The sequence below is a fragment of the Rosa rugosa genome, chromosome 1, assembly GCF_958449725.1.
Source record: "Rosa rugosa chromosome 1, drRosRugo1.1, whole genome shotgun sequence".
Classification (NCBI taxonomy): domain Eukaryota; kingdom Viridiplantae; phylum Streptophyta; class Magnoliopsida; order Rosales; family Rosaceae; genus Rosa; species Rosa rugosa.
In genome coordinates, this window is record NC_084820.1 from 33,265,546 (window position 1) to 33,277,931 (window position 12,386).

At 37.9% G+C, this 12,386-nt stretch overlaps 1 protein-coding gene across 3 annotated transcripts; it reads left to right on the top strand.

Annotated features, from left to right (window-relative positions):
• Nucleotides 1–817: 817 nt before the first annotated feature.
• On the top strand, nucleotides 818–5,781 carry LOC133724707 (triacylglycerol lipase SDP1). 3 transcript variants are annotated; one of them, XM_062151530.1, is made up of 4 exons: nucleotides 818–1,108; nucleotides 1,198–3,099; nucleotides 4,069–4,212; nucleotides 4,603–5,781. In XM_062151530.1, exons 2-4 carry the CDS (start codon nucleotides 1,684–1,686, stop codon nucleotides 5,599–5,601), a joined length of 2,559 nt encoding a protein of 852 aa, XP_062007514.1. In that variant the 5' UTR covers nucleotides 818–1,108; nucleotides 1,198–1,683; the 3' UTR covers nucleotides 5,602–5,781. The 3 variants fall into 3 exon arrangements, with proteins under 3 accessions (XP_062007514.1, XP_062007515.1, XP_062007513.1); XM_062151531.1 differs by having other exon boundaries at nucleotides 818–1,104; XM_062151529.1 differs by having other exon boundaries at nucleotides 818–3,099.
• Nucleotides 5,782–12,386: the final 6,605 nt, after the last annotated feature.

The following is a 12,386-nucleotide window of genomic DNA, read 5'->3' on the forward strand; positions in this document are numbered from 1 at the left end:
GACTCTCTATTTTGACTCCTTAGCTATTTTGGAGAGCATGTTTAGCTTTTTATATATTTTAGCAGCTACACCAGACTCCTAAGTGGCTCTCCATTATAACTTTTAGCTATCTCGCTCCTAAATATAGAGAGCGAGATGAGACTCTCTATAATTTAAAACATTCTATTTGAGTTATCTTATGTAACTTATAAGTATATTTAAACTATTTAATCTTCATTTAAAAAATAATATAAATTCAAAACTAGCTAAAATAGAGAGCACTGGTACAGTTGTATTTCTAAAGTGGCTAACTAAAATGACTTTTTAGTTTGACTAAAAAATAGCTAGAATTGCTAAAGATTATAAGTATATTTAAACTATTTAATCTTCATTTAAAAAATAATATAAATTCAAAACTAGCTAAAATAGAAAGCACTGGTACAGCTGATAGGCTAGCGCACCTTGCTAGTTTATTTTCTATTGATGATGTATGATTAGATGAGACTCCTGCTATTATTCAGGATGTTCTCTACGAGGATTATTGTAATAGTAATTCTGTAGCTCGGGGTTCAGGTTTTATGTCCCCCCCCGATGCAAAATTTTAATTCAATAAATGGAACCGGGCGTGGGGCTGAGCCTCCCAGCTAGGCTGGGTTCCAAACCCTTTTCAAAAAAAAAAAAAAACAAATTCCTATTTTCAATTAAAAAAAAAAAAACGAATTTCTATTTGTAAAAAAAATAAATTGAGTTTGATTGGGACGGGTTCGGGTTGGCCCGTAGGATTATCACGCCAGGTGATTTTAGCTTGTAAGCAACCAATTGTGGTCTCGTCTACTCCAAAACTCTGGTTTGAAATCAAACCAACATTTTAGTTCCGTGTGGCGTTCCAAATTGGTTGCTACTTTCTTTAAATAGATATATAAATGGAAAGTTCCAACATTGAGATTGTCGGATGGGTTGCGGAGTAGTCTCTCTGCCACCTTATCCTCCTTTTCTTAATTTCCCAATATCCCAATCCCAATTTCATATTCCCAATCGTATCAGATCAATCAAAGCGGCGTCACCACCATATCGATATCCATATCGTTATCCTTTCACACTTCCCCATAAATCCAATTTCTATTTGTTGGTATTGTATTGGTTTTCGTTTATTTAATAACTCGCGCCTTCCTTTCTAAGCAGACCTGGAATCTCATTATTCTGGGTTTCTCTTTGTAGGTACTAAGAACCCATTTTTCTCCCAATTTGTGTTTGGTAAAACCCAGTTGGGTTTTCAAATTCTGGGGTTCTTCAAGGATTGGTTGGGGAAACCCACCTAGCTGTTGAGCTGGTGGGTCTTGCAAATTGCGGATTTGGGGTCAAGTTTCTCTGCTGGGACTTGGAAAGCTTCAAAGAGGTTGGAAAATGTTTCATGTGCAAATAGTGGTTTTCTTGTTTCATTTGTTGGGTACCGTCTTGTTTCAATTGACCTGAAGGTTCAAGAATTTAGAAATATCTGATCATTGAGATTCTGGAATCTTTTGCTCCTTTGCAATTGTTCAATTTAGGTTCATAGAGGCCATTCAATTGTCTTTCTCATTCTTTTGTAAACTTGGAGAGCTAAAACTGATTTGTATGTTAGTAGAGCTCTTCAGCTTTGTTGATCTAGGATACTGACCTTTCCCTCAAAGATACAAATACATACATTCTGCTTATTCCAAAGTCATGGATATAAGTAATGAAGCCAGTGTTGATCCATTTCCTATTGGACCTTCAACCTTTGTTGGTCGGACCATTGCTTTCCGGGTTTTGTTCTGCAAGTCAATGTCGCATTTGAGACATCAAATCTTTCATATGTTGTTTAGCCTCGTCTTTAGATTCAGGGACTTTTTGGCTCCTATGTTCTCATGGTTGCATCCTCGAAACCCGCAAGGGATATTGGCAATGGTGACAATCATCGCCTTTCTGTTGAAACGATACACAAATGTTAAAGTGAAGGCTGAAATGGCTTATCGGAGGAAATTTTGGAGAAATATGATGAGGACTGCATTGACATATGAGGAGTGGGCTCATGCTGCTAAAATGCTTGATAAGGAGACCCCAAAGATGAATGAATCAGACCTTTATGATGAAGAAGTGGTTAAGAACAAGCTTCAAGAACTCCACCACCGTCGTGAAGAGGGTTCTCTCCGAGATATAATATTCTGTATGCGAGCAGATCTTGTTAGAAATCTGGGTAACATGTGCAACCCTGAGCTTCACAAGGGGAGACTTCATGTGCCCAAACTTATAAAGGAATATATTGATGAGGTCTCAACTCAGTTGAGAATGGTTTGCGATTCAGACTCAGAAGAGCTCTCATTGGAAGAGAAGCTTGCTTTCATGCATGAAACAAGACACGCTTTTGGGAGAACTGCCTTGCTCTTGAGTGGGGGTGCTTCTCTTGGATCGTTTCATGTCGGTGTAGTTAAAACGCTGGTGGAACATAAGCTTATGCCGAGAATAATTGCTGGTTCTAGTGTGGGGTCCATTATGTGTTCTGTTGTTGCCACTAGGTCTTGGCCAGAGCTGCAAAGTTTTTTTGAGGATTCTTGGCACTCGTTGCAGTTTTTTGATCAGATGGGTGGGATTTTTACAGTTGTGAAGAGGGTCATGACTCGTGGAGCTGTCCATGAGATCAGGCAGTTGCAAATGATGTTAAGGCATTTAACCAGTAATCTAACATTTCAAGAAGCTTATGACATGACAGGTCGAATTCTTGGGATAACTGTTTGCTCCCCAAGGAAGCATGAGCCACCTAGATGCCTTAACTACTTGACTTCACCTCATGTTGTTATATGGAGTGCAGTGACAGCTTCTTGTGCTTTCCCAGGCCTTTTTGAGGCCCAGGAGCTAATGGCGAAAGATAGAAGTGGTGAGATTGTTCCTTATCATCCTCCATTTAATTTGGGTCCAGAGGCAGGGACAATGCCAGTGCGCAGGTGGCGGGATGGTAGCTTGGAGATTGATTTACCTATGATGCAGCTAAAAGAATTGTTCAACGTTAATCATTTTATAGTCAGTCAGGCAAATCCTCATATTGCACCATTATTAAGACTAAAGGAATTTGTGAGAGCTTGTGGAGGCAACTTTGCTGCCAAGGTATGTATCTATGAACCTCACTTTAGTTCTTTTTATATCTATTGTCTTTGTCCAACGGTTCGTGTTCTGTTTGTGTAGCTTTAGTTCACTCATTAGAAGTATCAATGGCTGTAGCCTTTTCAACATGATCTTTCCTTATTACTGCTTCCTTTTCTTCTTCTTCTTCTTCCCTTCATTATCCTCTTCCACCTGTTTGAATTATAATCTTTAGCTGAAATAATACAATAGTAAATTAATAATAATCTGCTTATGTTCACAACAAGTTGGAGGCCAATTCTTAATAGTCAACTTGTATATCACTTTGAACCACAACTTGGGCAGAATGTTGCTTGAAATGTGATGCACCAAAATTTTCCATTTATGTCCTGGGTGCAGTTCTTGTTTTTCTGTATCATTGCTTGTTCACCCCCCTGCTTCTTAAAAAAGTGTTTTCTAGTAGCTGGTGTATAACAGCTGATGCCGTTCTCGACTGCTTTGTCAACATGTCATTAGAGCTTCAGTTAGAGAAATCCAATTAGTTTAAACTCGTGGTGAGAATTAATGACATAGAAAATGTTTCTTTAAAAGCGAAGATCAGGCTACATCTTTTGGGACTCCAGGTCCCATGGCTTTGGCAAGGTTACTGTTGATAAGATTTGAATTAGTCTTTCATCTTAGTTAATCAATAAGCACCTCATTGCAAGAATAGGAACTGTAGAAATTGGAGCATCCAAATCAAAACTTAATGGCAATGGGTGAAGAGGCCCAAGATCTTATAAATTGCTATGCAAGACCATCCCACTCTGGGAGATACTTTCGACAACAACATATGCTGAATTGTTTGTCTGTTGTCTCAAAAAAAAAAAAAAATGCTTGTCTGTACTTGTCCATTGGTGGTGGTTATTATTGATGGATTACTGTTATACTATTTGTTGGTTTTAACATTCTGATGAGATAAAATTAATTCATTTTAGTATATGGATTGTGTAGCTTGCTCATCTTGTTGAGATGGAGGTTAAACATAGATGTAACCAGATCCTGGAACTTGGTTTTCCATTAGGTGGACTTGCAAAGCTGTTTGCTCAAGATTGGGAGGGTGATGTTACTGTTGTGATGCCTGCCACACTAGCTCAGGTAAATGGAGGATAAACAGATAATTATAGACAACATTTCAGCTAGTCAGTACTAGTGAATTAGGCTTATTTTTTTCTTTTCTTTTTCCTGGCTAAATATCATTAGAATTTAAATATCATTAGAATTTATTGAATGAAGAAAGAGAAGACCAAGGGGATCTTAATCTTTAGGCTTAGGCTTCATTTTAAGGGAATCTTAATTTGTTGTTCTTGCTTAAAAATATTTTTAAATTATTTGATTTTTAATTAGGATTGATTAAATTGAACAAAGTCAAGTGCTACAAAGTTTTGTTTTGGAATATTTGAAGATCTCTTTTTTCTCTTTTATCATGTGGACCAATTGCTAGTATTGAGAGAGACTGATAACCTCTTCTTCTTTTTTCCTTATTAGTATTCAAAAATTATACAAAACCCAACATATGTTGAGCTTCAAAAGGCAGCTAACCAAGGTAGACGGTGCACTTGGGAGAAACTATCAGCCATAAAAGCAAACTGTGGCATTGAGCTTGCTCTTGATGAGTCTGTTGTTATTCTCAATCACATGCGTAGACTGAAAAGGAGTGCTGAAAGAGCTGCTGCTTCTTCTCATGGCCTACCTAGCACGGTCAGGTTCAGTGCATCAAGAAGAATTCCATCTTGGAATTGCATTGCTCGTGAGAATTCTAGTGGTTCCCTTGAAGAAGACCTCCTTGGAGATACTGGTTCCTCATTCCATCATGGAGTTGGTCCATCCACCAGTGGTAAAATCTTCCATACCCACCGTAACATACATGATGGTCATGGAAGTGACAGCGAATCTGAGAGTGCCGATTTAAATTCTTGGACAAGATCCGGTGGACCCTTGATGAGGACGACATCAGCAACTAAATTCATCGACTTTGTCCAAAACTTGGACGTTGATGCTGAACTGAACAGAGGTTTGTTGGTTAATCCTAACTCAGTTGCGACGCTTCAGTTGGGGGGCAGTAATCAATACTATCACAGCCCAAGGGGGACCACACCAGACCGTAGCCCTGACAGCACAAAATTTGATAAGAGGGATTTCTCGAGTGTGGCTTCAGTAAACGGTTCTAGCATTATGGTGACAGCAGGTGATCTTTTGCAGCCGGAAAGGATACATAACGGGATTGTGTTCAACGTTGTGAAGAAAGAAGACTTGTCATTGTCAAGTAGTAGGAGTCAGGATATGGAAAATTATAACAGTGAAGTTGCTGAGTGTGTGCAACTTGACTCTCTTGAAAAGGAGATGGATACTAGATCTGCATCTGAATATGGCGATGCTGATACTGCTTCAGAAATCGGGTTAAATGATACAGCACCTTGCCAGTCCACAGATCAATCTAACATTGCTGATGATTCTAATAATCAGAGCTCTGCAGAGTGCAGATAGTTGTTAGTTTTGACAGAATATGAAGTTTTTGTTTATTCAAGAAATCAAAATAAATGTTTCAAGTTGATTAAAATCTCGATTTCTTCATATATGAAGGCGTATTCTGTAAAAGTAGTATGTAGTGCTTTATGTAAATGGTATAGAATAGTGTCATTCTTATAGCTCAGTCTCTCTCTGATACATGCCTTGTGCTGACCGAGAATTTTGATTCAATCTCACCTTCAGTCAAATGGTAGGCTTCCACTTGTTTGAGTAGTCGAGTAGGCTTTCCGATTAAGTGAAGGTGACTCCAAAGTTGACCTCCACCTTCCCTAAAACCTGACCTTAACCCATTTTCAAGTGCTTTCTGGAGGCCATCACGAAATGCACACATTACACCACCCTCATGGGGCTACCATTTATATTATATATGAGGTCATAGTAGTTGACTGAGTGGATCGGTGTTGAAACAAAATTGAGAGCGGATAATATTTTGGCCATGAAAAAAAAAATTTAATCTTCTCATTCAACGATCGGTTTCTTTAGTTTCGTATGTTGTGATGTGATAGCTTTTTGAGGAATCTAATTAATAAATATAAAGTTAAAAAGATAACTTGGGTTAACGATATGAATCGAAGTTTTGAATTGAGGAAAATATTGGCTAATTATTTTGGAATAGGCATAAATCCGATTCATATTATGTTTTCCTATTTCTAAATTCTCAGTGTTTGTTAGTTTCGAATTGTTAATTCTTCTTTAAATTATATTATTGTATCCCCTTTTAGCAGATTTAGGTGATAGTTTTTATTTCATCGATCTCTGGTAATGTGTCTTTTTTCCTGTCACTGGATAATTTTAGCTGTGGTGGGTTTCTAATTGTTTTTGTATTGGGGTTCAGGTGTGATGAGTTTCTATTCCAGCACATCTTGGATTGGTCATCTTGAACGTTAACACTCAAGATGTGCAATGGTCCTCTTGGGTTTTGAATTTCATCAGTGTTATAGCCTTGCATCCAAGTAGTTTATAATTATAGTTATGTTTTTTTTTTTTGGATTAATTTCAGTTTACCCTCCTGAGGTTTGGGGGTGACATGATGTCACCCCTCGACTCTCAATTTTGATCTTTTACCCCCCAAACTTTTCAATTTCAGTCAGTCATGTCCAATTTCTCAGATTCCTTCCAAATTAGACGTTAATTCTAACGATCTAATCCACTTTGAAGCCTTTTATGGTCATTTCAAGATAAAAAAAAAACTCATGTGTCCTTAAAAGGCTTCAAAGTGGGTTAGATAGTCAGAATTAATGTCCAATTTGGACGGAATCTGAGAAATTGGACATGACTGACTGAAATTGAAAAGTTTGGGGGGTAAAAAGTCAAAATTGAGAGTCGAGGGGGTAACATGATGACACCCCCAAACCTCAGGAGGGTAAACTGAAATTAATTTTTTTTTTTTTTTTTTTGGGTCTAATGGACAGCTATATGCATGAACTTCTTATTACACTTCGAACAGAAATTTGGCGTTGGAGTATGGCTATTGTAATTGACCATTGTTTTCCTTTTTCTTATGGTTAATGAGAGTTGAAAGATGGTTCCAACACATACTTGGATTTGAATTATAGATTTCCACTGGAAAATTATACAGGCATACCCACCTATATGTTCTTATGCTGTTTCTTTTTTCTGTATCCAGCCTTTACACTCTTGAAGAACATGGAGTTATCATATGATACTAATCGGAAATAACATCGCTCAGGTGAGGATTGTATCCTTGCATACAGTAGTCTGTTTCTGTAATTTGAATGTGTTCTGAGTTATATCTATTGAGTTAGCTTCAACTATGGTGCCAAGTTACTTTTGTCTGTGATCTGAAGTGTTCAAAATATTTTGACACCAATGTCTCCTCAAAATTATACAAATAATTCATAAATTCAATCTTGTTTTGGTTCTATTGTGCGCATTAACTTTTCATATAAATAAATAGTTAACCTTAAAGAGTCTTCAACATTTGTCTATCCAAGCTTTAGGTAACCATCCAGTTTTCACATGGAATCTTATTCATGGAAAGAAATTAATTCTTTACTTCTTCGGTACAACCTTGCTCCCAGACTTCTACACTCTCTTTGGGCACTCCCATTAAACAACTGCTCTTTGATCTAATGTTTATACAGAGGTAAGAACCATACCCTTAATTGAATTGAGAACAAAGCTAGCTTATGTTTATGAGGCTCACAAAATTTCTCGTGGATACCTAAAGCTCTCTACATTGCTCCCGATCATATTCCAATGAGAATTAGTAGGAAATGAACTAAGAAGAGAAGTGTGAGTTTGTCACACCCCAATTTTTCAACACAAATAACAAAAAAAATAAGAATGACAAAGTAAACGTGGCGTGATGATTTAGACCGACCCTAAATACTAGGAAATTTTTTTCTTTTAAACTAGTGTACAACGAGTCATGAACTCACAATGTCAATACAGATTAGTTCTTTAGAGTCATATATTACATTAGACAAAGTTTACGAATTAAATTGCGTTACCAAAATAATAAGTAAACGCTCCCTCAAAGTTTACTACAAAATGGAAGTCTAAAAAGAACAAAGCAACAAAACAAGCTTCCAACACCTACAACAACGACCGCAAGATTTTGACTTCAGTTATGATTACTCTGACCTGCAGGATTAACCTCTACACTATCAAATAGTACACAGGGTTGTAACAAACAAATCCGGTAAACTTTTGAAGCTCGTATGAGTAAACTCCAACCAACAAAATAGAACACTGCAAAATCAACAATTCAAAAGATGGTAATCTTTGCATATAATTTAGTTTAGGAGATTACATTAAAATCATACAATTCTACATATGATAAATCCCTGCATATAATTTAGTTCAGGTGATTGAAATATAAACAAACAATTGTAAACATATAGTAATCCTTACGTATAATTTAGTTCAGGCGATTACATCAAAATCAGACACTTTAAGATCCAAGTGGTGCAAAGCCACCAACAATCAATAATCTCAAAATCAATATGCATTTAACTACGAGAAAAACATAAGTCACTACAACGACAAACACAATCATTTTTATCTAACAATAAACCGACGCATTTTACACAAAACAAATAGTACACGGGGTTGTAACAAACAAATCCGGTAAACTTTTGAAGCTCGTATGAGTAAACTCCAACCAACAAAATAGAACACTGCAAAATCAACAATTCAAAAGATGGTAATCTTTGCATATAATTTAGTTTAGGAGATTACATTAAAATCATACAATTCTACATATGATAAATCCCTGCATATAATTTAGTTCAGGTGATTGAAATATAAACAAACAATTGTAAACATATAGTAATCCTTACGTATAATTTAGTTCAGGAGATTACATCAAAATCAGACACTTTAAGATCCAAGTGGTGCAAAGCCACCAACAATCAATAATCTCAAAATCAATATGCATTTAACTACGAGAAAAACATAAGTCACTACAACGACAAACACAATCATTTTTATCTAACAATAAACCGACGCATTTTACACAAAACAAATAGTACACAGGGTTGTAACAAACAAATCCGGTAAACTTTTGAAGCTCGTATGAGTAAACTCCAACCAACAAAATAGAACACTGCAAAATCAACAATTCAAAAGATGGTAATCTTTGCATATAATTTAGTTTAGGAGATTACATTAAAATCATACAATTCTACATATGATAAATCCCTGCATATAATTTAGTTCAGGTGATTGAAATATAAACAAACAATTGTAAACATATTGTTTGGCTCCAATTTTGCTGCAGCTGGTCAACAGTCTCTTTTCTTGCGCGGGCGTGCCAGCACCGTTCGGGTGCGGTCGTCGGGGGTGTCCCTTGACCTGACTTCTTTCAAGCAATTGTGGACGAGGAGAGCACCAACCTCGTCGTGGGATTCTTTCTGCCTCGTGGCGAGGACTTTTGCTGAGCTTCTTGAAAATCACAATCGATACTCGATGTTGTAGATCGAGCAGAGCGAGAACCACCGGGAAGTAGAGAGAACTTGCTAAAGCGTGACTTTAGCTTGGCTGGGTTGCTAGGGCGTTACCCTTGCTTGGTTGGTTCTGTAACCGTTGTGGTCGCGGCACTACCGTCGGCTCCCGAGGAGACTAGGACCGAAGCACGTTGACAGAGGGTTTGGTGGCACTGAAAGTCGGCTTCTGAGAAGACTAGGACTAAGAGTGTGATCACCGCTAAGAGAAAGAGAAGGAGAGGAGTTGCTCTTAGAGAGGTTTGCTCTAGAGAGAACTTAGATCATCTTAGAGATGTTGTTGTTGTATGTGAATGTGTTGTGAATGAGAGGAGAAGGTGTTTATATAGGGAAGAAAAAGAAGAGTGAAATGATGAGTGGAAGAAAAATAATGAAAGTAGATCTAAGTTCACTTGTAAAATATGGAAAAGATAGAGAAAAGATGAAATGAAAGCAAAGCATGAAGGTGCAGCAACATGGAAGTGGTGATGATCTATTAATGAGATTGTAGAAGAAAAATATATCCAAGGAAAAAGAGAAAAGCATCTAGCTTTCTTCATGTGGGTAGGAAACATGAACATGTGAATATTGCGCTGGTTTTAGGTCAGTTTCTGCCCCTTTATTCCTTCAATTATTTCTCCAACAAGACTTCATTATATGCCTTCGACTTCTTCATATGAAATGTTCCACTATGAGTGTAGATCATCCTAAAAAATTTTCAGATTTTTATTCCATGTGGTTGGGCCGAAAATGCTGCTGGACCTCTTATAGGTCCAGTTTTCCAGTTTTGCTTCTGTAGAAAATTGGGCTGATTGTTTGAAGGCCTTCCACTCAAAAAAAGCTCTTGCACTCTTCATAAGAAATGATCCTTGGGCTGTCTAGAATGGATCTGGAAAGTTTCAGCACATTTTGATTTCATTTGGTTAGTCTGCCGCCCCTCCTTTCTTGTTTAGCTCGGTTTCTCCTAGCCGAAGTAGGAAAATGTGCTAAAGTTAACTTTTCATGCTTCCATGCTTCCATAGTAGGTTTTATTTAGCCTCTAAATATATATTTCGAGCTTGTCGACAATATATAGCTTGAGCCACTGACATTGGCTCAATTTCTCCAACACATGCCTTGTCAGGCCAAAATGTTCATTTTGGGTCCAAACATTGCCCCCCAGACCTCGAAGTCAAAGGTCCTCGTCTTGACTGAAGAGGTCTTGAATCAGCACTCCTCTTATAATGTCGTTGCTCCAAAGCCACTTGTATTGGCTTGACTAAAATTACTTGAACAGTAGCCTCTCTCCCTCTTAATTATACATAGTGAGCATACATATATTAATCGCCAGTCTTCCTTCGCGAACCATCCTTTGCGAGGCCATGTAATTAAAACCACTTCGCTGCCAACAATTCGCAACCCAGCTTTAGCCACAATTATTGGCAAAAATATTGATTTGACCTCCTCCACTGCTAATACCATACTAGGCATATTAAATGCCTCTTGTATATGTGCCCAGACCAATACCAATGGCCTCTTAAGTATATTAGCAAGTTCCAGCCACTATTAGGCAAGAACACAATTTTTTTTGCATCCTCCGCGACGCACAAATTTGAAACTCTTTTTGTATTTTTGTATATATTTTTTTTTTTTAATTTTTTTAACTGATTTTTTTTTTTTTAATGAAAAGAAAACTAGAAACGAAAAAATTAACAGAAAATTAAAAGCAAAGAAAGAAAGAAGCTAGCAGCACCATGTTTGGCTAACCTCTAGAAGACCACGGGGGAGGCCATCTATGCTTCATTCCAAGCTCCGATGTATCAAAATTGGTAGGGTAAAAATCCCTCCTGTGAGAGCTTGTAGGAAAAGAACAAAGATACTTCTCGTTGAAGAATTTGGAGGAATTTGGCTCGTGAGAGGAGTCATCTTGCCCCCCAAGTATCTTTGTTGGTTGACGAGGCATGATCTTCAATTGTAATTTGGGAGATGACGGTGTCCCAAGATCGGCTTTGTCGCCAACTGTCGCCAACTTCTCTTGATCAAAGGGATGATCATGGGTCATATCTTGCCCCCCATGCATCTGATCAGTAGCCACATATTTGGCTTGATCAGTGGAGACATCAGATATTTGTTCAGAGACAATTTTCTTGTCTGAAGAACAATCTTGTTGATGACGTTCTCCATAAGTAGCCTCTATGTAAGGCTGTGATTCACCAGTGAGGCCATTAGGTTGATTGCCACCTATAGGCAAATCAGCCTCATAAATGACCTCTTCTCGAGCGTTCTGCTCAATTTCTAGGTCCCAATCGCGAAACCTCTGCTTTGTTTTTGCGATCAAAATGGCCATGTCCCTGGCTTGCTTTTCTTTATTCCTCTCGATGTTGGCCATGATGATCGCGAGCTGTTCATCAATGCTTGCCCCCTCTGGGATGGGAATAGGCATAAACTCATCATTAATGGCGGTATCGCCAATGGTGGCAACATTGTCCATCAATTCACTTTAGGAATTTCTTTTGGTAAAGATTTTCCCCTGGCATCTCAATGATGACGAAAAAAGACTCTAGTATAGTCCCACTGGGCGTGCCAAAATGTTTGTTTTGAAGCCCGGTGGTTGAATGTGCTTCAAGAGAAAAACTTTTGATGTAGTCCCACTGGGCGTGCCAAAATGTTTGTTTTGAAGCCCGGTGGTTGAATGTGCTTCAAGAGAAAAACTTTTGATGTAGTCCCACTGGGCGTGCCAAAATGTTTGTTTTGAAGGCCGGTGGTTGAATGTCTTCAAGAAAAAAAAAATTCTAACCTTGTCCCACTGGGCGTGCC

Excerpts from the sequence above, each read along its gene's own strand:
- LOC133724707 (XM_062151529.1), top strand. The coding sequence starts at position 1,684 with ATGGATATAAGTAATGAAGCCAGTGTTGATCCATTTCCTATTGGACCT. Across the intron at positions 3,100-4,068 it reads GAGGCAACTTTGCTGCCAAG|CTTGCTCATCTTGTTGAGAT; the intron begins GTATGTATCTAT and ends TGGATTGTGTAG. Across the intron at positions 4,213-4,602 it reads TGCCTGCCACACTAGCTCAG|TATTCAAAAATTATACAAAA; the intron begins GTAAATGGAGGA and ends TTTCCTTATTAG.